Below are 27878 nucleotides of genomic sequence, written 5' to 3'. Positions count from 1 at the left end.
CAAAGTTGAATGTTTGCCTGATAGGCCTGGAAGAGTGTGCCTTCAAGAAGTCATAGTTAAACGTTTGTCTGATAGGCCTAGAAAAGTGTGCCTTCAAAAGTCATAGTTGAGGTTTGATTGATAGGTCTAGAAGAGTGTGCCTTCAAAAGTCATAGTTGAACGTTTGTCTGATAGGCCTAGAAGAGTGTGCCTTCAAAAGTCAAAGTTGAACGTTTGTCTGATAGGCCTAGAAGAGTGTGCCTTCAAAAGTCATAGTTGAACGTTTGTCTGATAGGCCTAGAAGAGTGTGCCTTTAAACAAGGTCAAAGTTGAACGTTTGTCTGATAGGCCTAGAAGAGTGTGCCTTCAAAAGTCATAGTTGAACGTTTGTCTGATAGGCCTAGAATAGTGTGCCGTTATACAAAGTCATAGTTGAACGTTTGCCTGATAGACCTTAAAGAGTGTGCCTTCAAAAGTCATAGTTGAACGTTTGTCTGATAGGCCTAGAAGAGTGTGCCTTCAAAAGTCATAGTTGAACGTTTGTCTGATAGGCCTAGAAGAGTGTGCCTTCAAAAGTCATATTTGAACGTTTGTCTGATAGGCCTAGAAGAGTGTGCCTTCAAACAAGGTCATAGTTAAACGTTTGTTTGATAGGCCTAGAAGAATGTGCCGTTATACAAAGTCATAAGTGAACGTTTGCCTGATAGGCCTAGAAGAGTGTGCCTTCAAACAAGGTCATAGTTAAACGTTTGTTTGATAGGCAAAGAAGAGAGTGCCTTCAAACAAGGTCATAGTTGAACGTTTTTCTGATAGGCCTAGAAGATTGTGCCATTATACAAAGTCATAGTTGAACGTTTGTCTGATAGGCCTAGAAGAGTATGCCGTTATACAAAGTCATAGTTGAACGTTTGCCTGATAGGCCTAGAAGAGCGTGCCTTCAAAAAGACATAGTTAAACGTTTGCCTGATAGACCTAAAAGAGTGTGCCTTCAAAAGTCATAGTTGAACGTTTGTCTGATAGGCCTAGAAGAGTGTGCCTTCAAACAAGGTCAAAGTTAAACGTTTGTCTGATAGGCCTAGAAGAATGTGCCTTCAAACAATGTCAAAGATAAACGTTTGTTTGATAGGCCTAGAAGAATGTGCCTTCAAACAAGGTCAAAGTTAAATGTGTGTCTGATAGGCCTAGAGGAGCGTGCCTTCAAACAAGGTAAAAGTTGAATGTTTGTCTGATAGGCCTAGAAGAGTGTGCCTTCAAACAAGGTCAAAGTCGAATATTTGTCTGATAGGCCTAGAAGATTGTGCCTTCAAACAAGGTCAAAGTTGAGTGTTTGTCTGATAGGCCTAAAAGAGCGTGCCTTCAAACAATGTCAAAGTCGAATGTTTGTCTGATAGGCCTAGAAGAGCGTGCCTTCAAAAAGTCATAGTTAAACGTTTGTCTGATAGGCCTAGAAGTGTGTGCCTTTAAACAAGGTCAAAGTTGAATGTTTTTCTGATATGCCTAGAAGAGTGTGCCTTTAATCAAGGTCAAAGTTGAATGTTTGCCTGATAGGCCTAGAAGAGTGTGCCTTCAAGAAGTCATAGTTAAACGTTTGTCTGATAGGCCTAGAAGAGTTTGCCTTCAAGACGTCATAGTTAAATTTTTGCCTGATAGGGCTAGAAGAGTGTGCCTTCAAGAAGTCATAGTTAAATGTTTGCCTGAGAGGCCTAGAAGAGTGTGCCTTTAAACAAGGTCAAAGTTGAATGTTTGTCTGATAGGCCTAGAAGAGTGTGCCTTTAAACAAGGTCAAAGTTGAATGTTTGCCTGATAGGCCTAGAAGAGTGCGCCTTCAAGAAGTCATAGTTAAACGTTTGTCTGATACGCCTAGAAGAGTGTGCCTTCAAGACGTCATAGTTAAATTTTTGCCTGATAGGGCTAGAAGAGTGTGCCTTCAAGAAGTCATAGTTAAATGTTTGCCTGAGAGGCCTAGAAGAGTGTGCCTTTAAACAAGGTCAAAGTTGAATGTTTGTCTGATAGGCCTAGAAGAATGTGCCTTCAAAAAGTCATGTTAAACATTTGCCTGACAGGCCTAGAAGAGTGTTCCTTTAAACAAGGTCATATTGAACGTTTGTCTGATAGGCCTAGAAGAATGTGCCTTCAAACAAGGTCAAAGTTGAACGTTTGTCTGATAGGCCTAGAAGAATGTGGCTTCAAACAATGTCAATGTTGACGTTTGCTGAAAGGCCTAGAAGAGTGTGCCTTTAAACAAGGTCAAAGTTGAATGTTTGTCTGATAGGCCTAGAAGAGCGTGCCTTCAAATACGGTCAAAATTGAATGTTTGTCTGATAGGCCTAGATGAATATACCTTCAAACAAGGTCAAAGTTGAATGTTTGTCTGATAGGCCTAGTAGAGCGTGCCTTCAAACACGGTCAAAGTTGAATGTTTTTCTGATAGGCTTAGAAAGGTGTGCCTTCAAAAAGTCATAGTTGAACGTTTGTCTGATAGGCCTAGAAGAGTGTGCCTTCAATCACGGTCAAAGTAAAACGTTTGTCTGATAGGCCTAGAAGAGTGTGCCTTCAAAACGTCATAGTTGAACGTTTGTCTGATAGGCCTAGAAGAGTGTGCCTTTAAACAAGGTCAAAGTTGAATGTTTGCCTGATAGGCCTGGAAGAGTGTGCCTTCAAGAAGTCATAGTTAAACGTTTGTCTGATAGGCCTAGAAAAGTGTGCCTTCAAAAGTCATAGTTGAGGTTTGATTGATAGGTCTAGAAGAGTGTGCCTTCAAAAGTCATAGTTGAACGTTTGTCTGATAGGCCTAGAAGAGTGTGCCTTCAAAAGTCAAAGTTGAACGTTTGTCTGATAGGCCTAGAAGAGTGTGCCTTCAAAAGTCATAGTTGAACGTTTGTCTGATAGGCCTAGAAGAGTGTGCCTTTAAACAAGGTCAAAGTTGAACGTTTGTCTGATAGGCCTAGAAGAGTGTGCCTTCAAAAGTCATAGTTGAACGTTTGTCTGATAGGCCTAGAATAGTGTGCCGTTATACAAAGTCATAGTTGAACGTTTGCCTGATAGACCTTAAAGAGTGTGCCTTCAAAAGTCATAGTTGAACGTTTGTCTGATAGGCCTAGAAGAGTGTGCCTTCAAACAAAGTCAAAGTTAAACATTTGTCTGATAGGCCTAGAAGAATGTGCCTTCAAACAATGTCAAAGATAAACGTTTGTCTGATAGGCCTAGAAGAATGTGCCTTCAAACAAGGTCAAAGTCGAATGTTTGTCTGATAGGCCTAGAAGAGTGTGCCTTCAAACAAGGTCAAAGTTAAACGTTTGTCTGATAGGCCTAGAAGAATATGCCTTCAAACAAGTTCAAAGTTAAACGTTTGTCTGATAGGCCTAGAAAAGTGTGCCTTTCAACACGGTCAAAGTTGAATGTTTGTTTGATAGGCTTAAAAGAGCGTGCCTTCAAACAAGATAAAAGTTGAATGTTTGTCTGATAGGCCTAGAAGAGTGTGCATTCAAACAAGGTCAAAGTTGAATGTTTGCCTGATAGGCCTAGAAGAGTGTGCCTTCAAGAAGTCATAGTTAAACGTTTGTCTGATAGGCCTAGAAGAGTTTGCCTTCAAGACGTCATAGTTAAATTTTTGCCTGATAGGGCTAGAAGAGTGTGCCTTCAAGAAGTCATAGTTAAATGTTTGCCTGAGAGGCCTAGAAGAGTGTGCCTTTAAACAAGGTCAAAGTTGAATGTTTGTCTGATAGGCCTAGAAGAGTGTGCCTTTAAACAAGGTCAAAGTTGAATGATTGCCTGATAGGCCTAGAAGAGTGCGCCTTCAAGAAGTCATAGTTAAACGTTTGTCTGATACGCCTAGAAGAGTGTGCCTTCAAGACGTCATAGTTATATTTTTGCCTGATAGGGCTAGAAGAGTGTGCCTTCAAGAAGTCATAGTTAAATGTTTGCCTGAGAGGCCTAGAAGAGTGTGCCTTTAAACAAGGTCAAAGTTGAATGTTTGTCTGATAGGCCTAGAAGAATGTGCCTTCAAAAAGTCATGTTAAACATTTGCCTGACAGGCCTAGAAGAGTGTTCCTTTAAACAAGGTCATATTGAACGTTTGTCTGATAGGCCTAGAAGAATGTGCCTTCAAACAAGGTCAAAGTTGAACGTTTGTCTGATAGGCCTAGAAGAATGTGGCTTCAAACAATGTCAATGTTGACGTTTGCTGAAAGGCCTAGAAGAGTGTGCCTTTAAACAAGGTCAAAGTTGAACGTTTGCCTAATAGGCCTAGAAGAGTGTGCCTTTAAACAAGGTCAAAGGTGAATGTTTGTCTGATAGGCCTAGAAGAGTGTGCCTTTAAACAAGGTCAAAGTTGAACGTTTGTCTGATAGGCCTAGAAGAGTGTGCCTTCAAGAAGTCATAGTTAAACGTTTGCCCGATAGGCCTAGAAGAGTGTGCCTTCAAACAAAGTCAAAATTGAACGTTTGCCTAATAGGCCTAGAAGAGTGTGCCTTCAAGAAGTCATAGTTAAATGTTTGCCTGATAGGCCTAGAAGAGTGTGCCTTTAAACAAGGTCAAAGTTGAATGTTTGTCTGATAGGCCTAGAAGAATGTGCCTTCAAAAAGTCGTAGTTAAACGTTTGCCTGATAGGCCTAGAAGAGTGTGCCTTTAAACAAGGTCAAAGTTGAACGTTTGTCTGATAGGCCTAGACGAGTGTGCCTTTAAACATGGTCCAAGTCGAATGTTTGTCTGATAGGCCTAGAAGAGCGTGCCTTCAAAAAGTCATAGTTAAACGTTTGTCTGATAGGCCTAGAAGAGTGTGCCTTTAAACAAGGTCAAAGTTGAATGTTTGTCTGATAGTCCTAGAAGAGTGTGCCTTTAAACAAGGTCAAAGTTGAACGTTTGTTTGATAGGCCTAGAAGGGTGTGCCTTCAAACAAGGTCATAGTTGAACGTTTGTCTGATAGGCCTAGAAGAGTGTGCCGTCAAAAAGTCATAGTTGAACGTTTCTCTGATAGGCCTAGAAGAGTGTGCCTTCAATCACGGTCAAAGTAAAACGTTTGTCTGATAGGCCTAGAAGAGTGTGCCTTCAAAAAGTCATAGTTGAACGTTTGTCTGATAGGCCTAGAAGAGTGTGCCTTTAAACAAGGTCAAAGTTGAATGTTTGCCTGATAGGCCTGGAAGAGTGTGCCTTCAAGAAGTCATAGTTAAACGTTTGTCTGATAGGCCTAGAAGAGTGTGCCTTCAAGACGTCATAGTTAAATTTTCGCCTGATAGAGCTAGAAGAGTGTGCCTTCAAGAAGTCATAGTTAAATGTTTGCCTGATAGGCCTAGAAGAGTGTGCCTTTAAACAAGGTCAAAATTGAATGTTTGTCTGATAGACCTAGAAGAGTGTTCCTTTAAACAAGGTCATAGTTGAACGTTTGTCTGATAGGCCTAGAAGAGTGTGCCTTCAAAAAGTCATAGTTAAACGTTTGCCTGATAGGCCTAGAAGAGTGTGCCTTTAAACAAGGTCAAAGGTTAATGTTTGTCTGATAGGCCTAGAAGATTGTGCCTTTAAACTAGGTCAAAGGTTAATGTTTGTCTGATAGGCTTAGAAGATTGTGCCTTCAAACAATGGAAGTTCTTATCTCCACCTAATATCAATCCTCCTCGGCGTTCAGTATTTCATCACCCTGTTTATTTACCATAACCATTTCTGTCTCGGTAATTCAAACCGTGTGTTGCTTCCACCGAGTTATATCCTTGATACTAATATACATACATATCGCCATAGTGCTTTAAAGTCCTATATATTTATAGAGGTTAATTAAATTGGCATATTTAACACGCGTTGTTAAACACACACCAACAGTATCACTATTTAACTATTAATTACACTGTAATTTCCAGACAAGGTGTAGGTAGTTGTGTTTATAATTAAACTGGTGTACTTCGATTTGAATAAGTCGTGATATATGTTGGTGTTGTAAGTATGGATATTATTGAAGACAACAAAACTGCTGTTTTCGAAGAGGGGAAAGAAGATGCTCTACCCACGTAAGCTCTTTCTTGTTACATTTAGTGTTTCTGAAAATGCTGCTGCTGTAGTATAAAAAATTGAGGTTAAACAATCGCATTGGAGGTATAGTTTAGTACTGAAATGATGAATATTAGATTATTCGTCAAATTAGATATGACAAGAACCCCTGATGCCACTATCCTGCAAGGCGATTAGTCAAACATTAATTGATAATTGATTTTTGTATGATTTGGTATGCTGTGTTTGACGTGAAATGAAATTGTTTGTCTTCCGATGTCTATTAAGCCGGAAGATTGTGTTTTAAAAGAGGGTCAAATAAGATGTATAAGTTGTACCACCATCAATACAATTGTTTTAATTTACCGAAAATGATGAATACATATCGAAAACAATGTTAACTAGGATACCGTGTTTAAAAGGTGCAGAAAACACGCTATTACTACCTTATGAGACTAAATGTGGTCACTGTAAATTTTTTAGCACTCGCGGAATCATTTAATATTTGTGCATTTTCAGCTATGAAATACATGGTAATAATATTGTTATTAGTAATCACTATTTTCCATAAATGCTTCATTTTGTAAGTAGTGGTAAATCACTCAAGGTTAATCATTCAAAAAATTGTGTTATACATGTGTATGTATTGATTTTAAAGATGAGTGTCACTTTCAATGTTTGTCTGATAGGCCTAGAAAAGTGTGCCTTCAAAAGTCATAGTTGAGGTTTGATTGATAGGTCTAGAAGAGTGTGCCTTCAAAAGTCATAGTTGAACGTTTGTCTGATAGGCCTAGAAGAGTGTGCCTTCAAAAGTCAAAGTTGAACGTTTGTCTGATAGGCCTAGAAGAGTGTGCCTTCAAAAGTCATAGTTGAACGTTTGTCTGATAGGCCTAGAAGAGTGTGCCTTTAAACAAGGTCAAAGTTGAACGTTTGTCTGATAGGCCTAGAAGAGTGTGCCTTCAAAAGTCATAGTTGAACGTTTGTCTGATAGGCCTAGAATAGTGTGCCGTTATACAAAGTCATAGTTGAACGTTTGCCTGATAGACCTTAAAGAGTGTGCCTTCAAAAGTCATAGTTGAACGTTTGTCTGATAGGCCTAGAAGAGTGTGCCTTCAAACAAAGTCAAAGTTAAACGTTTGTCTGATAGGCCTAGAAGAATGTGCCTTCAAACAATGTCAAAGATAAACGTTTGTCTGATAGGCCTGGAAGAATGTGCTTTCAAACAAGGTCAAAGTCGAATGTTTGTCTGATAGGCCTAGAAGAGTGTATCTTCAAACAAGGTCAAAGTTGAATGTTTGTCTGATAGGCCTAGAAGAATGTGCCTTCAAACAAGGTCAAAGTCGAATGTTTGTCTGATAGGCCTAGAAGAGTGTGCCTTCAAATAAGGTCAAAGTTGAATGTTTGTCTGATAGGCCTAGAAGAGTGTGCCTTCAAACAAGGTCAGAGTTGAATGTTTGTCTGATAGGCCTAGAAGAATGTGCCTTCAAACAAGGTCAAAGTTGAATGTTTGTCTGATAGGCCTAGAAGAGTGTGCCTTCAAACAAGGTCAAAGTTAAACGTTTGTCTGATAGGCCTAGAAGAATATGCCTTCAAACAAGTTCAAAGTTAAACGTTTGTCTGATAGGCCTAGAAAAGTGTGCCTTTCAACACGGTCAAAGTTGAATGTTTGTTTGATAGGCTTAAAAGAGCGTGCCTTCAAACAAGATAAAAGTTGAATGTTTGTCTGATAGGCCTAGAAGAGTGTGCATTCAAACAAGGTCAAAGTTGAATGTTTGTCTGATAGGCCTAGAAGAGTGTGCCTTCAAGAAGTCATAGTTAAATGTTTGCCTGATAGGCCTAGAAGAGTGTGCCTTTAAACAAGGTCAAAGTTGAACGTTTGCCTGATAGGCCTAGAAGAATGTGCCTTCAAACAAGGTCAAAGTTGAATGTTTATCTGATAGGCCTAGAAGAGTGTGCCTTTAAACAAGGTCAAAGTTGAACGTTTGCCTGATAGGCCTAGAAGAGTGTGCCTTTAAACAAGGTCAAAGTTGAATGTTTGTCTGATAGGCCTAGAAGAGTGTGCCTTTAAACAAGGCCAAAGTTGAACGTTTGTCTGATAGGCCTAGAAGAGTGCGCCTTTAAACAAGGTCAAAGTTGAACGTTTGTCTGATAGGCCTAGAAGAGTGTGCCTTCAAGAAGTCATAGCTAAACGTTTGCCTGATAGGCCTAGAAGAGTGTGCCTTCAAACAAAGTCAAAATTGAACGTTTGTCTGATAGGCCTAAAAGAGTGTGCCTTCAAGAAGTCATAGTTAAACGTTGGTTTGATAGGCCTAGAAGAGTGTGCCTTTAAACAAGGTCAAAGTTTAATGTTTGTCTGATAGGCCTAGAAGAATGTGCCTTCAAACAAGGTCAAAGTTGAACGTTTGTCTCTTTTGCCTAGAGGAATGTGCCTTCAAACAAGGTCAAAGTTGAACGTTTGCCTGATAGGCCTAGAAGAGTGTGCCTTTAAACAAGGTCAAAGATGAATGTTTGTCTGATAGGCCTAGAAGAGCGTGCCTGCAAACACGGTCAAAGTTGAATGTTTTTCTGATAGGCCTAGAAGAGTGTGCCTTCAAAAAGTCATAGTTGAACGTTTGTCTAATAGGCCTAGAAGAGTGTGCCTTCAAACACGGTCAAAGTTGAATGTTTGTCTGATAGGCCTGGAAGAGTGTGCCTTCAAAAGTCATAGTTGAACGTTTCTCTGATAGGCCTAGAAGAGTGTGCCTTCATACAAGGTCATAGTTGAACGTTTGTCTGATAGGCCTAGAAGAGTGTGCAATTATAAAAAGTCATAGTTGAACGCTTGTCTGATAGGCCTAGAAGAGCGTGCCTTCAAACAAGGTCAAAGTTGAATGTTTGTCTGATAGGCCTAGAAGGGTGTGCCTTCAAACAAGGTCATAGTTGAACGTTTGTCTGATAGGCCTAGAAGAGTGTGCCGTCAAAAAGTCATAGTTAAACGTTTGCCTGATAGGCCTAGAAGAGTGTGCCTTTAAACAAGGTCAAAGTTGAACGTTTGTCTGACAGGCCTAGAAGAGTGTGCCTTCAAAAAGTCATAGTTAAACGTTTGCCTGATAGGCCTAGAAGAGTGTGCCTTTAAACAAGGTCAAAGTTGAATGTTTGTCTGAAAGGCCTAGAAGAATATGCATTCAAACAAGGTCGAGGTTGAATGTTTGTCTGATAGGCCTAGAAGAGTGTGCCTTTAAGCAAGGTCAAAGTTTAATGTTTGTCTGATATGCCTAGAAGAATGTGCCTTCAAACAAGGTCCAAGTTAAACGTTGGTTTGATAGGCCTAGAAGAGTGTGCCTTTAAACAAGGTCAAAGTTAAACGTTTGTCTGATAGGCCTAGAAGAGTGTGCCTTTAAACACGGTCAAAGTTGATCGTTTGCCTGATAGGCCTAGAAGAATGTGCCTACAAACAAGGTCAAAGTTGAATGTTTGTCTTATAGGCCTAGAAGAGTGTGCCTTTAAACAAGGTCAAAGTTGAACGTTTGCCTAATAGGCCTAGAAGAGTGTGCCTTTAAACAAGGTCAAAGGTGAATGTTTGTCTGATAGGCCTAGAAGAGTGTGCCTTTAAACAAGGTCAAAGTTGAACGTTTGTCTGATAGGCCTAGAAGAGTGTGCCTTCAAGAAGTCATAGTTAAACGTTTGCCCGATAGGCCTAGAAGAGTGTGCCTTCAAACAAAGTCAAAATTGAACGTTTGCCTGATAGGCCTAGAAGAGTGTGCCTTCAAGAAGTCATAGTTAAATGTTTGCCTGATAGGCCTAGAAGAGTGTGCCTTTAAACAAGGTCAAAGTTGAATGTTTGTCTGATAGGCCTAGAAGAGCGTGCCTTCAAAAAGTCGTAGTTAAACGTTTGCCTGATAGGCCTAGAAGAGTGTGCCTTCAAACAAGGTCAAAGTTGAACGTTTGTCTGATAGGCCTAGACGAGTGTGCCTTTAAACATGGTCCAAGTCGAATGTTTGTTTGATAGGCCTAGAAGAGCGTGCCTTCAAAAAGTCATAGTTAAACGTTTGTCTGATAGGCCTAGAAGAGTGTGCCTTTAAACAAGGTCAAAGTTGAATGTTTGTCTGATAGGCCTAGAAGAGTGTGCCTTTAAACAAGGTCAAAGTTGAACGTTTGTCTGATAGGCCTAGAAGAGTGTGCCTTCAAACAAGGTCAAAGTTGAACGTTTGCCTGATAGGCCTAGAAGAGTGTGCCTTCAAACAAGTTCAAAGTTGAATGTTTGTCTGATAGGCCTAGAAGAGTGTGCCTTTAAACAAGGTCAAAGGTGAATGTTTGTCTGAGAAGCCTAGAAGAGTGTGCCTTCAAACACGGTCAAAGTTGAATGTTTGCCTGATAGGCCTAGAAGAGTGTGCCGTCAAAAAGTCATAGTTAAACGTTTGCCTGATAGGCCTAGAAGAGTGTGCCTTTAAACAAGGTCAAAGTTGAACGTTTGTCTGACAGGCCTAGAAGAGTGTGCCTTCAAAAATTCATAGTTAAACGTTTGCCTGATAGGCCTAGAAGAGTGTGCCTTTAAACAAGGTCAAAGTTGAATGTTTGTCTGAAAGGCCTAGAAGAATATGCCTTCAAACAAGGTCGAGGTTGAATGTTTGTCTGATAGGCCTAGAAGAGTGTGCCTTTAAGCAAGGTCAAAGTTTAATGTTTGTCTGATATGCCTAGAAGAATGTGCCTTCAAACAAGGTCCAAGTTAAACGTTGGTTTGATAGGCCTAGAAGAGTGTGCCTTTAAACAAGGTCAAAGTTAAACGTTTGTCTGATAGGCCTAGAAGAGTGTGCCTTTAAACACGGTCAAAGTTGATCGTTTGCCTGATAGGCCTAGAAGAATGTGCCTACAAACAAGGTCAAAGTTGAATGTTTGTCTTATAGGCCTAGAAGAGTGTGCCTTTAAACAAGGTCAAAGTTGAACGTTTGCCTAATAGGCCTAGAAGAGTGTGCCTTTAAACAAGGTCAAAGGTGAATGTTTGTCTGATAGGCCTAGAAGAGTGTGCCTTTAAACAAGGTCAAAGTTGAACGTTTGTCTGATAGGCCTAGAAGAGTGTGCCTTCAAGAAGTCATAGTTAAACGTTTGCCCGATAGGCCTAGAAGAGTGTGCCTTCAAACAAAGTCAAAATTGAACGTTTGCCTGATAGGCCTAGAAGAGTGTGCCTTCAAGAAGTCATAGTTAAATGTTTGCCTGATAGGCCTAGAAGAGTGTGCCTTTAAACAAGGTCAAAGTTGAATGTTTGTCTGATAGGCCTAGAAGAGCGTGCCTTCAAAAAGTCGTAGTTAAACGTTTGCCTGATAGGCCTAGAAGAGTGTGCCTTCAAACAAGGTCAAAGTTGAACGTTTGTCTGATAGGCCTAGACGAGTGTGCCTTTAAACATGGTCCAAGTCGAATGTTTGTCTGATAGGCCTAGAAGAGCGTGCCTTCAAAAAGTCATAGTTAAACGTTTGTCTGATAGGCCTAGAAGAGTGTGCCTTTAAACAAGGTCAAAGTTGAATGTTTGTCTGATAGGCCTAGAAGAGTGTGCCTTTAAACAAGGTCAAAGTTGAACGTTTGTCTGATAGGCCTAGAAGAGTGTGCCTTCAAACAAGGTCAAAGTTGAACGTTTGCCTGATAGGCCTAGAAGAGTGTGCCTTCAAACAAGTTCAAAGTTGAATGTTTGTCTGATAGGCCTAGAAGAGTGTGCCTTTAAACAAGGTCAAAGGTGAATGTTTGTCTGATAAGCCTAGAAGAGTGTGCCTTCAAACACGGTCAAAGTTGAATGTTTGCCTGATAGGCCTAGAAGAGCGTGCCTTCAAACACGGTCAAAGTTGAATGTTTGTCTGATAGGCCTAGAAGAGTGTGCCTTCAAACACGGTCAAAGTTGAATGTTTGCCTGATAGGCCTAGAAGAGTGTGCCTTCAAACACGGTCAAAGTTGAATGTTTGCCTGATATGCCTAGAAGATAGAAGAGTGTGCGTTCAAACACGATAATAGTTTGTCTTTTGGGATTAACTATATTTGTAGTTTTGTTTTGCATAAATGGACCTATAGTTTTAATACGACAGTACTTAAAAGAGCAATATTGTATGTTCACAGGCATATTCAAGACATATTCATGAGATTGGTTTGACTGATATGGTTTTTGGCAGGCATTTCTGCAAGCTGATCCGAGGTAGAACTAACTCACGTGTATATTCATGACCTTGCATATAATCAGTCAAGTATTCGCTGGCAGCAGATAAGTACATGCGGATCCGTTTACATCGAATACAAAAATATCTTAATTATTCTGCCGTTATATCTTACAGGTAATCAATCGATTCAAGTACAAAACTAACCTTGCCTTGGCCTGTTTTTGTCTTAATATATATTTACATGTTAAACAAATCGTATCTTAAAACAAATATTTCTTCTTAACTCCATATATAGACCAGACTTGAGTGCTTTATATATGTGTCCTTATTTTAGGACTTTCACCTAGTTTCAGAAGTGCTTTATTAAGGCTCCATTAGATTTAAAGTCAGTATCAGAAAACACGAACTTTAATGCTATTTATTTTATAACATTGAATATATCAAATGTAGATAAGAAGCGACATATTAATCTTATGTCTGCCATGATTGAAAACTACTGGTTGGAGAGCAGTATCCGGCGGGAAGCAGATGCCGGCAGTTGACTTTTTTTTATTTATGTTTTTCATGGCAATTGAAGTGCATGGCAATTTATAATAAATAATCATACGAAATTGACCCCTAGTTTGCGTAACTACAAGTATTATTTCCGTCAATACCATTCCTAAAGAGAAAATCTTTCCAATCTTGAACACCTGTCAAAATTTCCGGATTCTGCTCTCCAACCAATATTTTGAAAGAAGATTGCTTCATAAGTAACCTTCATGGTACGTATGGTTGTTTTAAGGTATTGCTTATGAACTTGATAATAATACATGTAATGATAATATAAAATACCGGATATTTTTTAAATAACCGTACTATGTTTCATCCAATCAAGTCTGGACATTGCTCGAATTTGTTTGTTTAGATCCAACGGGCGCGTAAAGCTGCACAACGCCCGCCTCAAATCCATCCAAGACGACCACCTTTACCATATCGCCCTCTCAACCGGAAGTGACGATCTCAGGCGCCTCTTCGGAGATGTCAAGGTATTAACACTGTAATTCAAGCTTGATAGACGTATCATATTCTGTGGTTTTAATTCATAGACTATGGAAGAACGGCAGGGGCGTAGCTGCCCATACGCGAGTACGCGGCTGAATCCACATGATCCTGACAAAAATCAGCCATCCGCCGAGTTAAGGGTTTATTTGTTGATATATGATCCTATAACTGGCTAATTTCCAGTACTAAACTAGAACTGTAAGCCATAGGCTAACGAATACCCCCCACCCCTCCATGTCTAGGTTGTTTGCCCTGGAGTTAGGCCGGACAAAGCTAATTTTGCCTACAATGGGAGATAACTCCAGTCAGGGTCATGTGACCTGTACCAAATTCACAGAGGCGAAAGTTTACAACATGGCCATTAATTTCTGAAAGTTTGATAAAGATTTGTTGAATAATAACAAAGATGAATCCCGGACAGGGCTTATTTTGCCTACTTTAACACATCAAGGGGAGATAACTCCAGCCAGGGTCATGTGACCTGTACCAAATTCACAGAGGCGAAAGTTTACAACATGGCCATTAATTTCTGAAAGTTTGATAAAGATTTGTTGAATAATAACAAAGATGAATCCCGGACAGGGCTTATTTTGCCTACTTTAACACATCAAGGGGAGATAACTCTGGTCAGGGTCATGTGACCCGTACCAATTTCACAGAGGCGCAAGTTTACATCATGGCCATTAATATCTGAAAGTTTGAAAAAAATTTGTTCAATAACGACAAAGATGAATCCCGGACAAAAAAAAAACGGACGGACAGACGGACAGACAGACAGACAGACGGACAGACGGACAACCCGATTCCAGTATACCCCCCCCCAAACTTTGTTTTGGGGGGTATAATAAAGCAACACAGAACGCCCAGAATGCACGAGATTGCACCATTGTTGTCAAAACTTTCCGGGAGGGGGTGCATGCCCCCAAACACCTTACAACAATTATGAACCAACACGAATAGAGGGCTAGCTGTGTCCCTGAATGGTATCTATTTCCTTTTAATGAAATATGCCACGACATACGTGAACAACATTAAAGACAGGGCGACCCCGCAGTCACTTAATACATTTGACCTAGCACCCAAACAATCATGGTGGTTACTTCGTATATATTCTCATTCAGGTTGTGTGTTTTGGCGGCCAAGCGACACGAATGGAAAAGTTTGCGTGGTTTATCGCGCGTGAATTCGATGTCAGCGACACGGTTCATAACTTCGCTGCCGGCACGGACCGTTATGCCGTGTACAAGGCCGGACCAGTTCTCTCCGTCAGCGTAAGTATTACGGTCGCTGCGTCCGTCTTAATCTCTAGTTGAGATTGTGCCAAGATGCATTTCACAAAGCAAGTATCCATTTGCGACAAACATGTTTACGCCCATTCTATTAAAGTTTGTTTTAATACATGCCATTGTAGATAGATAGCAGAAGTGTTAGCAACATGTTATTGCCGTGTTAAATAACGCTTTTCATGACATATCATACTTGGTATTTTATTTAGTATTTTTTATAACATTTGTTTTCTAAAATACAATGCATTTTTCAACCCTCTCAGTATAGATAATTCCATATGGACAATAGTATTCCAAGCGTTGTTATATAGGTGTCATATGTCAGAGGAAAAGACGTCACATTCTGTAGTTTAACTGTGACACGTATCAACTTGCACTGTTTATCTCCCCTCTCTCATTGCAGCACGGTATCGGCATCCCCTCACTGTCCATCGTCTTTCAAGAGATTGTGAAGCTGATCTACTATGCTGGTTGTGAAAACGTCACATTCTTTCGCATTGGCACGTGCGGTGGTATAGGTAAGATGACGACATTTCCGGAATGATTCTATACTTCTACCTAGATAGTTTAACACAGTCAAAACCTTTTGCATAATGGGTATTCATTAACAACAACTACTCAAAGATTTTCAATACTAAACTAAAACACACACACACACGCACGCACGCACGCACGCACGCACACACGCATGCACACACATTCAAATAATTCGTACATTAATATATCTATGAATTAATAGTGTTGATAATGTTGTTATCATAATCTAATGCACCAGTCGATTGTAACCACGCCCCCACGCAGGTCCGGAGAATAGCGGGGACTTTTACTTTCGGTCTAGCCAAGCCCGGGTAAAATCCCCGCCCTGCGGTCACGAACTGCTGGTAATATCCCCGTCAAATACCCCCGCACCCGAGGGACCCTAGGTAAAGTATATTCCTCGCTATTTTTGGCGCGAAGACAAAACCACCGCATTCACCCGGCACTGCGGCCCACCTGGAAGGTAAAAAACGGCCCATTTCCCCGACTATCTTCGGTATACCCCCGGATCTCGGGGGGGGGGGTCGTAGTTACAATTAACTGGTGCATTATCATGAGCTAGCCTTCTGTCCATATAATTACTCCCCGACAGGTCAAATCGAGCGTTTATTTATAATTATAATCAGATGGTATTATAGGATCTTAATCCCGCTTCGGTATTTTTCTGTAGCGGTTGTGTTATATCTTATATATATTCTCGAGGTCCCGCTGTGAGCGAAATTCACAAAATGTACTGCACGTATATAATGTACAGTGTCAATACGGATCCAGTCATTGCATGAAGTTGAACTATTTTGATTTTAATGTGTGTAGAAACAACTATGGATACTAACAAAATGTGTGAACAATATCCGCGTCTGGATGGATTTGAATATTCTGCAGATAAATATTTTGAAGAAGCTGGTATGTTTCATTTAACGGGCAAAAACCTCAAGAAAACCGGTGCGAGTTTGTTTTTCAACACAATAATGAGTTCCTACATAGTATGTATTTATTCCTAGGATATTCGTTTTAACGATCAATTATTACATGTGTATGAAGAAAAGTAAGTTCATACGTCTTGTGGTTGTAGAAGACATTTTTTCCGCCTTAACACCTTACATTTTGGCCATAACTAAACAACCCTTAAATTAAAATCAACACGATACACATTTAAAATCAACACGATACACATTTAAAATCAACACGATACACATTTTGCCATGGACAAGTTTCTGCATATAGATTTCTGCATATTATGTGTATGTGTAACAAGTCCCACAACTCTGGTTGTAATACCTATTGAATTCTTTTTCTTTTCGACTGAAATAAAAACAACCACAAAGTCTCTCAATGGGATCTGATTGTTCTCTGTAAACAAATGTGGATTATGATTTGCCACTATTTATTTCACATTTCAGGATTGGAGCCCGGCACGGTGGTCATCAGCGAGAAGGTTGTCAACGGCGTACTGGAACCAGTCTATAAACAGGTGGGCTCGCCCGTCACTCAAAACCGAAACTTATTTGGTATAAAGTGTTGGCATGGGGGTTTGGAATTTATCTAAAAGTTCTTGTCCGAAATGCTGCATTTTCGGTGTATTTTATAACTTTTTTTCTACATTAAAGTAAAAACTAATCTTTGACGGTTTTAGAGACGGATCCGCTAGTGAACTACAACATCTAGCTGATTGTGTAAGACCTTGTTTAAAGCTGCACTCTCACAGATTGAACGTTTTGACAACTTTTAAAAAAAGCCAATTTTTGCGAAAATGCATTAAAACCAGTTATATAAGACTGCTGACAAAACATTAGATCGCAGATTTTTACATTAAGTTCAAAATGTTTTATACATTTTTCTTAAACCATTAACATCAGTTTATGCCATAAATCATTATCATTATTTTTCGAACGGAAACATGAAAATCTGCGATCTGATCTTTTGTCAGCGGTCTTTTATCGTTGGTTTTCAGATATTTACGAAAAAACTTTGCTCTTTCCGAGACAAAAAATAAAAAAGGTTGTAAAAACTGTATATCTTTGAGAGCGCAGCTTTAATAAAATTCATATCTTATAAATTTCACTCGTGCAATAATTCATGAATCTTTTAATGCTTTATTTTCTCAATCAAAGGGGTTATGTGGTATAATCCATTTCCTACGCATTGTTTTTAAGCATCAACATATTTTATATGTAGATTTTGTTCCACTGTCATGTCATTTCATTAGACAATTTTACTACATATTTTAAAGCTATTGATAACCCAGATGATAGATTTTTTCAACCAGATGAAGATATCTTAAATTTTAATGAGAACATTATGAACAGTGAAATGAAAGTTATGTTTAGGGAATTAGATTTGCCGTTTAGCATTGATGAGCATTTTAAGGAATATAAAAGATTTAAATATGGGTCGCAGCTCAGGACCAGATAAAATTATAAATTAGCTCCTGTATCATGGTAAAAATGTATTAGGCCAAATATTATTGATTCTTTTTAATAAGATTATGCAAATTGGTTATTTTCCAGATAAATGGAGTGAAGGATATATTATTCCAATATATAAAAAAGGTTCATTAGATGATGTTAAATTTTTTAGAGGTATAACCTTGTTAAGTGTTATCGGTAAATTGTTTACAAAATGCATAAATGAACGCCTAAGCAAATGGGCAGAAAGTAACTATATTTATGTTGAAGCACAAGCTGGTTTTCGGGCCAAAATGGGTACAGTAGATAACATTTTTGTGTTAAACAGCCTTATTAATCATGTGATTAATAAAAAGCAGCAGCTATATTGCCTATTTGTTGACTATTCTAAAGCGTTCGATTATTTTAATAGAGAAAATATTTGGTATAAACTGTATAAGCTAGGTATTAGAGGTAAATTATTTGATGTCATTAAAAGCATGTATCAAAAGGTGAAATCTAGAGTAAAGTTACTAAAAGATACTGGTGAAATATTTGAAAGTTTACTTGATGTACGACAAGGGGAATGTCTATGCCCGTTTTTATTCTCCTTATACCTTAATGATTTAGAGGATGAGTTATTTCTTAAGGGGTCTAATGGTATTGATGCTTCATTGTTGAAATTATTTATGTTAATGTATGCAGATGACATTGTAATTTTGGCATAGATTGCTAACATTTTGATCATAATAAACTTACACTTCAAATAATTTGTTTGGTTTATTGTTATCTTGGAGTAGTCATGACGTCAGGTGGCTCATGGGTAGAATGTCAAAAAACCCTATCAGATCAAGCCCAAAAAGATGTTTACAAGCTTAAAAGATATTTGTTTAAATTCACGAACATATCTGTTGATCATGTTCTTGATTTATTTGATAAGTTGGTTAAACTTATATTGTTCTATAGTTGTGAAGTTTGGCGGTTTTCCAAGGCCAGTGGTATTGAACGAATTCATACTATGTTTTGTAAAAGCTTGATGTGTATTAAAATAACGACGCAAAATGACTTTAAATATGGAGAATTAGGTAGAACTCGCATCGACTTACTTCTATAGTTAAATACTGACTTAAGATATTACAATGTGCAGATAGAAAATATACGAGAGTTATGTACAATGTTTTACTGCAAGATGTTGAAAACAATCCTAGATGTATCAACTGGGTATCTATGTTACGAAATATGCTATGTAATTTTGGTTTTAATGATGTATGGTTAGCACAGGGAGTTGCTAATATTAATAAATTTGTTAGTGGGTTTAAACAACGTGTTAAAGACACATTTGTTCAAAGCTGGTACAGTAGAATTGAAAGCTCAACTAGGGCCTCCTTTTACAAGATATTTACAAAATTTGAGCTTAGCAATTACCTGAAGAATGTTAATGTGAAGAAATATAGAATTGCCCTCACACGATTGTTAGTGTCATCACATAGACTAAATATTGAAACAGGAAGGTGGTCTAACATTCCACGAAATGAAAGGCTCTGTAGTATTTGTAACACATTAGAAGATAAATATCATTTTCTGTTTGAGTGCAAGTTATATGATGAATTACGTGTAAGATATATTAAGAAATACTTTAGATTAAGACCAAGCATGTTCAAATGTACTGATATGCTACAGTCTAACAATGTATGCATACTTAGAAATCTTGCTGTTTATACATATAACACCTTCGAATTACGACGGCAAGCTACTACTGTTACAGTTGATAACTGATGCAACAATTAGAAAACTATAAACTACGAATTACCTTCAAATGTATAATTACATGAGACAGCAGACACAGGGACTGGAACTGAAAAGAAAACAAGACACAAAGAAATGCATTCAAATCGGATTTTACAAAAACATTTTCTTATTTACATTATATTTTGTTCTTTTACTGGTTATAACAACTGGGATCAGTCCTACTCCCAATTAACTTTTAATAAAGACTGGTAATTCATTATTAATAATAAATGAAACTATTAAATTATCCATTCAAATCTAAGTCATTTATTCTATGTCTACCATATCCTTCGATTCTGAAGAATCTCATCATTAAATGTTGTATTAAATGAAAGACAACTGTACTAAATTTCTTTTATCAGCTAATTATCAGTTAATAAACTTATCTGATTATCCATCGTGTACTGAACTGTTTCTACTGTCTCGAATCGAAAGTAACGTTAATCCTTGTTCAAACAAAATTGCATATGTCACTTAACTTCATCTGAAATTCAATTTTACACTTTCCATATTTTTGCATCTATTATATACACATGACACTTATTATTCGGTATTATTTGTTGTGTTTTGAATAATCTTTACCTTCACTCGTGTGTCAACGTCGTAAATGTAAACACACTATGCAACCCAAAGAAATACTGACGAAAAGAAGGTCGAAGATAACTGATTGTTAACCAGATTTTTCTATAAAGAACAAATCACACACTGTACAACTACGAGGGGGAGTCAATAGGTTCGTAAACGAGCGTTTTAAAAAAAACAAATGCGCGTTTGCGTGTAATGAAATTTAATATACACAATAACCAATATGTTTTCAAAACATGTACAAAAAATAAATGTGAATACAATAACAATTACTAATATAAATAAAAAATACAAAATACCCATCTGCAATACCGCGGCGCACTTCGGAACAATGTTATGACGTTGACGTTATGGGGGTTACTGTTTCTCAAAATACTCTCCACTCTCTTGGACACATTTCTGATGGCGGACGACCCATTTCCGGTACACCTCTGTGAACCATGTCTCGGACAGGGACGCGAACGATGACTGGACTGCGCTGCGGAGCTCTGCCAGACATTCGACACGTCTCCCGCGAAGATCGGCCTTCAGTCTTGGAAAAATCGCGAAGTCCATAGGGGCGAGGTCAGGTGAGTACGGCGAATGATTGAGAAGCTCAAATCCTAAAAAGTCAATCGTCATCAGTGTTTCCTGTGCACGGTGGGCCGGGGCGTTATCTTGGTGAAAGATGAGATTCTCGATCTCAACATCCGGGCGCTTCTTCTGGATGGCGTGAACGAGATCACGGCGCAGAACCTGTGAACAAATTAAAATAAAATTAGGGAATTAATCATAAAAGAAACAAACATGAAACACTTTATTATTTTTGTAAATAAGCATTTATTTAAAATATAATATTTAAATCCAACTTATAAAACAATATTTTTAGACTTTTAATACTGTTTACCTTCTGAACATCACTTTTTTCGCTGACTTGATGACCTTTGCTTTCTTTGGTGGCGGTGAAGAGGGTCGTTTCCATACCATTGACTCAGCTTTTGTTTCAGGGTCATAGAAGTGTAGCCATGTTTCATCGCACGTGACGATTTTATTTAAGAAATGGTCGCCTTCTCTGGCGTGACGTGCCAGAAAGCACTGTGACGTTTCCACGCGCACGTTTTTTTTTTCATTTTCCGACAAAAGTCGCGGCACCCATCGTGCTGAGACTTTCCTCATTCCCAGATCGTTTGTAATTATTTTATGCATTGTGCCGTGCGATGAATCAAACATATCTGCAAGTTCGTCGATGCTTCTTCGTCTGTCGGTAGAAAGCTCGGATGCAACAGCTAGCTTCAATGAGTCACTGGTTACCGGTCTTCCTGCTCGTTTGTCATCGTTGATGTCCTCTCTCCCATTTGAAAATCTCCCGTGCCACTTGTAAACTAAACTTCGCTTACATGATTGTCCGGTGTTTCCCTGGTTCATGAACTTGAGCGTGTCGGTGGGCGTCATTCCGACTCTAACGCAATGCTTAATGACAGCCCGCTTCTCAACGTTATCCATTGACGTCATTTACTAGATAAGCCTAGTGTGGGTATTTTAAAAGGTCAGCGCACCGTTTTGTTTATGGTATGACGTCAAAACTTCTTATATACATGATCGACACGTCAAAGTGACGTCAGTAAAAGTCTCGCCTGAATCACACGCTCTTTTCCCGCAAAAATGACGTACTTTATATAACATTGTTATGTTAGATACAGCGCCATTTCAAAGTGCGCCGCGTTGTTGACAGTGTATAATAATAAATCAATATAAAATATTTAAAATATGAAATAAGTTAGTAATTAATTTCCATATTTATTAAATCACATGTGAAATATGATGTTAAAAACAATACAAGAAAAAAAAGATGTACAATAAGCGACAAAAAGGGGTCGTTCACGAACTTATTGACTCCCACTCGTATTTAATTTATAGAAAAATATTTGGAAAAAGAATTTTATTTCAGTAAGGCAAAAGTTCCATGCCGACATAAGCTATTTAATCGAGTCCTGTAATAGTCTAAATAACTTTCGCTTTTGATTTCAAATTTAGACTACAGTATAGTGAATGGGACGTAATTCGAAAGTTATCAAATTCTACAAATGTACTATTTTAGAATTTAATTCATTTATTTATTATTCATGATATGTGAGGAACTCAATAGATGCAGTTGCTATTTATTTATCTATTTGATACAACATACTTGTTATATAGTTTACATGTTCACTATTTGTAGTTCTATACGTACACCATTACATATTCTATGTTGTTTTGATCACGGGTCATGTTGGCCTATTTCAAATATATATTGTGTGTTATATTTCCATGAATAAACCTTCTCTCTTCTCTCTGTCCTCATTGGCGAGTTCAATTTGTAATAAAAACACATTTATTTTGCTAGTACATCCTCGGGCGTGCGGTTGAACGGCCGGCGAAAGTGGACAGCGACCTTATCCGCCAACTCCATGCCTGTAGCCAAAACGAGGACAAGTTCAAAACCGTGCTAGGAACCACCCTGTGTGCCGATGATTTCTATGAAGGTGATTTATACACTTTTAGTATACATGTTAAGGGTCTCGTTCACGTTATAGGGTCGCAAATCATTTTTATTTATTTATTGTAAAATGTGAACAAATTGTGTGTACTAATGATAAAACATCTAAAAAGGTTCAAATTAGCTCATTTGTTAATAATTATTGAAAAGAAATTCTCTATTTTGCCGAATAGCGTAAGTAACGTTAATGAAAACACAATTATTTGAGGCTTGGATTGATAAATTGCATGTATGTTTAATTGTGTATCTGGTAGTTGCTGTTTGATCTTTGTTCATGAAAGTATTTCAACAAATAACATGTTGAAAACTTAAAATCCTAAAATCTGTGGGCAAGGGCCTTTAGCAGCATGAACTATGTTGACATTTATTAGTGTTTTCACCGATCTTCAACCTTGAAACTAAATACGTAGAAGGTAACCGTTTTTAGAAGATTTTACTCGAAGCCCGTTTTCTCTTAAACTATTCAATATATACTCTTTAATTCTTGTCATTTTCAAAACTGATTTTATACTGTAATTTCAATCACATATAGGTTCTCACTAGGTGAACATAATTTGATTTTTAACCAGGTTTTCACATAGTGAAACCTGGTTATTAGAATGGCGAACGTCGTTGTTCGGGCGGGCGGGCGGGCGGCCGGGCGGCGTCAAACTCACCTATGAAACTGAATAACTTTAGTAAGGGTTAACATATCTTGACCAAACTTGGTCTATAGAAAGAATTTATGGGTACCTTTCATGGGATTGCGTTTGGGGTCCCTAGAGTCAAGGGCAAGGTCACTGTTACTAAAAATAGAAGAACGGTTGAAACTGAATAAATTTAGTTAAGAATGTCATATCTTATCTAAAATAGGTCTAAAGGAAGAGTTTATGGATACCTTTCATGGGATTGCGTTTGGGGTCCCTAGGGTCAAGGTCAAGGTCACTGTTACTAAAAATAGAAAAACAGTTGAAACTGAATAACTTTAGTTAGGGTTGACAGATCTTAACCAAACTTGGTCTATAGAAAGAGTTTATGGGTACCTTTCATGGGATTGCGATTGGGGTCCCTAGGTTTAAGGTCAAGGTCACCGTTACTTAAAATAGAAAAACGGTTGAAACTAAAGAACTTTAATTAGGGATGACATATCTTGACTAAACTTGGTGTACAGGAAGAGTTTATAGATACCTTTTATGGATTGCATTTGGGGTTCCTAGGTTCAAGGTCACTGTTACTAAAAATAGAAAAACAGGGCCACCACATTGACGCGTGTTAATGATTTTGAAAATGTTGTTTTTAGGATGGTATTGTTTTCTTTTTACACCACTAGGTCAGGGACGGATGGACGGGGCGTTCTGTGAACACGAGGAGGAGGAGAAGTTTCTATGGTTACGGGAGATAGCGGACCGCGGGGTGACCAACATGGAAATGGAGTCCCTTGGCTTCACGGCTCTCTGTGACCGCGCAAACATACCAGGTAAGTTGCACGGCTCTCTATGACCGGAGTGACCGGGCCAACATACCGGGTAAGCTTTAAGACACTATGTGACCAGGCCAACATACCGGGTAAGCTTCACGACACTATGTGATCGGGCCAACATACCGGGTAAGCTTCACGACACTATGTGACCGGGCCAACATACCGGGTATGCTTCATGGACCTCTTTGACCGGGCCAACATATCGGGTAAGCTTCACGGACCTCTTTGACCAGGGCAACATACCGGGTAAGCTTTACGAACCAAAATAACGGGTCAGCTCTTCGCCCGGGCCAACATACCGGGTAATCTTCACGGTCCTCTTCGGTCGGGCAAACATAACGGGTAATCTTCATGACCCTCTTCGGCCGTGCCAACATAACGGGTAAGCTTAGCGGCCCTCTGGGACGGGGCAAGCATACCGAGTGAAATTCATGGCCCACTGCGACTGGGCCAACAGACCAGATAATTTTCACGGCTCCGTGTTACCGGGCCAACATACCGGGAAGGCTTAACGGCCCTCAGTGTTCGGGCCAGCAAGTCCAAAACCCTTTGTGACCGGCATTACGGACCTCTGTGACCGGTCAAGAATATTGGTTAAGCTTCACGGCCAAATTTGACATAACATACAGGGTAAGCTTCATGACCCATGTGACCGGGCCAACATACCGGGTTAGCTAAAAAGCCCTCTGTGACCGCGCTAACGTACCGGGAGGGCTTCACCGTCCTCTTTGACCGGACTAACTTGCCGGGTAAGCTTAGCGGCCTTATCTGACCCCATGGTTATCGGGTAAGGCTGGAGAAGGAACGTACAGGTTTAGAAGCATTGATAATCTAAAAAAAACAAAACATTTTTATTTTTTGCTTCCTCTTCTTTAATCTGGTTATAGCTATTATCTTCTTTCTATCTCTCCATAATCAAAGTGGTTAACTGTATGCCGGTCATTTACTTGATAAATAATGTCACAATTAGCTAAAACTGGATCCTTCTCCCTAATTAAACAATTATAGCCATGTTACCTCCATGTTTTCCCAAGAACAAGGGAGTTGTCATGTTTCCCTGTATTAAAGTTAAAACCAATGCCGCCGTATTCTGTGAAGAAAAATACATCCAGACGGATTAGCTTTTCTTAAGTTGATAAACTGCAGTATCGGACAAATGACAATCAATATCACCATTTATGACATCAAAAAATGCTAACTATTCAACCATCGTCTTTCCGTCTGTTCAGGGGCAGTATGCTGTGTAACGCTGGTCGACCGGTGCGAGGGAGACGGGATCACCAACAACCTTCAGCTGTTACAGGAGTGGCAGACCTACCCACAGATCCTCGTGGCCCGTTACATCCGGAACCGCCTTGATCTCTAGCCGCTTCCCTTCTCCGCTGATCTACGTTGTCCGTGCCTGTCGATCAAGCACTGCAATGGCGTTTCACTCTTCAGGCGAACCGATACATGCCTCGTGTGCGCACCGCTAAATGCCTCTTGTGATTAAATTAAACATTCTTGTACATATTTTTGCCAGAATTATTGTGATTTGCCATTGATGTGGGTTTGTTTTGAGATATAATATGTTGAAGACATGTGTTTTTATAGAACAAAGTGTTATACAGACTGAGTATGCATTTATTGTATTTCCGTTTCATTTTCTGTCTGCCCGTCGCTCGGCGGTCGCCTTTGGTCAATTATTCGCTGTGATTTGTTTTCATAGACTTTTGAATTATTAACCTAAATAATTTTCGTGTTTAATCATGACGTCATATCGTTACATATATATTTGTTCGTCACAACTATCAACCATTTTAATGACTACAAGAACATCTTCAAACATCCCCGGTATTCTGCAACCTTCTCATCATCATTATTTATTTACCGTAGGGTGATAAACTGGCATAACCGCACTTTCCAATCAAGTGCGTTATTGGGGATACTTTTTTAGGAATTCAAGCATTAACTTTTCAGATTTCGCAGCAAGTAGATAAGGTCCTTATAGATGTTGAACCTCTCTGTTGTATTAATAGTTAAGGAAAACAGATATGTGTAAGGTGCTATCATTTTTTACGACTAACAAGTGTTGTTTTTATATGTATACAAGAAATATACGTCAGTATAACTTTGTGGTAAAAATAACCATGTCCTGACCATTGTATGCATAATTTGTACATAGATTGCTAACATTTTGATCATAATAAACATACAACTCAAATAATTTGTTTGGTTTATTGTTATCTTGGAGTAGTCATGACGTCAGGTGGCTCATGGGTAGAATGTCGTGTTTGATAATACAATGTATGAATCGTTGTATAGATGAAGTGTAATATATTACATAGTGTTACTGATACCACACCCCAGGGACAGGTGTATACTGTACTTAGATTGCACATATCCCGTCTGGTACTTGCATAACCTGTCTAGTGCGGTGTGGTTTATAATCGTCGGTTTGAATGCTAGTGAGAGAGCTTTTTGGGCGGGGAGCCTTTTAGCAGGGAGGACTTTAATATCTCTCGGTGTTAGGATCCGGCTGGGAGCGTGACGCTGTTTAGAACATTTAATAAAGCTACTTGAACGGAGCGGGCGTTGTGTTTGAACTATACAACATAAAGTCGCAGTCCCTTCAAAAATAATAAAATGATGTGGTCTTTCGCCCAACATTTCCAAATGAGGCTTTCGCATAATTTGCGTTTTTACTATTTCTTTAAAGAATATTAATAAACCAGTTGTTAGTATTTGTTTTATTACCGTTTCCGCAAGTTTTACAATATGTCTGGTCGTCTGCATTGCCGATTCCAATTTTTAGCTCGAAGAATAAGGAGGCTTTATTACTCGCCCCGGCGTCGGCGTTCGGTTCAAGTTCAGTTATAGAGCAAGTTGGCATTTGCACTTATAACTCAAATACCTTATATTCAATAGAATAACTCTGCAAAATATATTCATTTTAACATTCAAAAAATGCTTTTTCATCTACATGGTCAGCCTTTTATAAAACCCTTCTTCACCTTTGTCGTCAGCAACATTCCTCTATTATATACAATCAGTTAACTGGTCAGCAATTGTGTACGTGCCGCTTTACAAAGCATTTTTATACCAAATGGTTTTCTGGATTCCAGATCATTTTAAAGCTGCACTCTCACAGATATACCATTTTAACAACTTTTTATATTTTTTTTGTCTTGGAAAGATAGATCTGATCTGAACTACTTTTCCCGGCTTTGTAACTATCCGCATGTGCACGGCTCCGCTAGTAGACATACCACTGTAAAATGGTTAGTTCTTTGACTATAATAATGTTAATACAGAATAATAATAATAATATGTAGTATACATGCATTTTAAACATAAAAGTAGTAAGTAGCATTAATCATATGTACATAAGAATTATAGCATGACATAGTAATGTGTAGCTGGTAAGAAAATGTTATTATTTTTTACTATAGGCTGCTAGAACTAAATGTATTTGTGAAGAAGTGCTAAGAGGAGAAACTGAATTTACCATGTTATTTAAAGTACCAGTAGATTTTGCTGACATTATCAAACAGTTATGTACAAAGACATGATTGATTCTATGATTGGGACAATCCCTACCTACTCTGCAAGGCCATTGTCCTGACAATTAATGAAGTAAACAAAAGCGTAATAACACTAATTATTACCCCCCCCCCCCTCACACACACACACATTTATAAGAAGGGCAACCTCTGTCCTCCCTCTCTCCATCAGATGATAGGCCTAGCTGGAGCAGCATTCCAAAGAAGGACAACCTCTGTCCTCTATCTACCCATCAGGTGATAGGCCGAGAAGTAGCAGCATTCCAAGGAAGGACAACCTATATTCTCCCTTTACCCATCAGATGATAGGCCAAGCCGGAACAGCATTCCAAAGAAGGACAACCTCTATCCTCCCGTCAGACCTTCAACCCATCAGGTGATTAGCCAAGCCAGAGCAGAATTCCAAAAAAAGGACAACCTCTATCCTCCAGACAGCCTTCTACCCATCAGATGATAGGCAAAGCCGGAGCAGCACTCCAAGGCAGGACAACCTCTATCCTCCTTCTACCCATCAGGTGATAGGCAAAGCCGGAGCAGCACTCCAAGGTAGGACAACCTCTATCCTCCTTCTACCCATCAGGTGATAGGCAAAGCCGGAGCAGCACTCCAAGGCAGGACAACCTCTATCCTCCTTCTACCCATCAGGTGATAGGCAGAGCCGGAACAG

At 39.0% G+C, this 27878-nt stretch overlaps 1 protein-coding gene across 1 annotated transcript; it reads left to right on the top strand.

Moving 5' to 3' along the window:
• Positions 1 to 5660: 5660 nt before the first annotated feature.
• On the top strand, positions 5661 to 25875 carry LOC128235065 (uridine phosphorylase 1-like). The gene is made up of 8 exons (XM_052949773.1): positions 5661 to 5975; positions 12979 to 13099; positions 14237 to 14386; positions 14805 to 14919; positions 16339 to 16409; positions 22058 to 22196; positions 23520 to 23666; positions 24899 to 25875. The coding sequence occupies exons 1-8, from the start codon at positions 5911 to 5913 to the stop codon at positions 25033 to 25035; spliced, it is 945 nt and encodes a 314-aa protein (XP_052805733.1). The 5' UTR covers positions 5661 to 5910; the 3' UTR covers positions 25036 to 25875.
• The last annotated feature ends 2003 nt before the right edge of the window (positions 25876 to 27878 follow it).

This window comes from Mya arenaria, chromosome 5 (assembly GCF_026914265.1).
Source record: "Mya arenaria isolate MELC-2E11 chromosome 5, ASM2691426v1".
In the NCBI taxonomy this organism is placed as follows: domain Eukaryota; kingdom Metazoa; phylum Mollusca; class Bivalvia; order Myida; family Myidae; genus Mya; species Mya arenaria.
The sequence above is the reverse complement of the archived record's forward strand: the minus strand, read 5'-3'. Positions and strand labels throughout refer to the sequence as shown.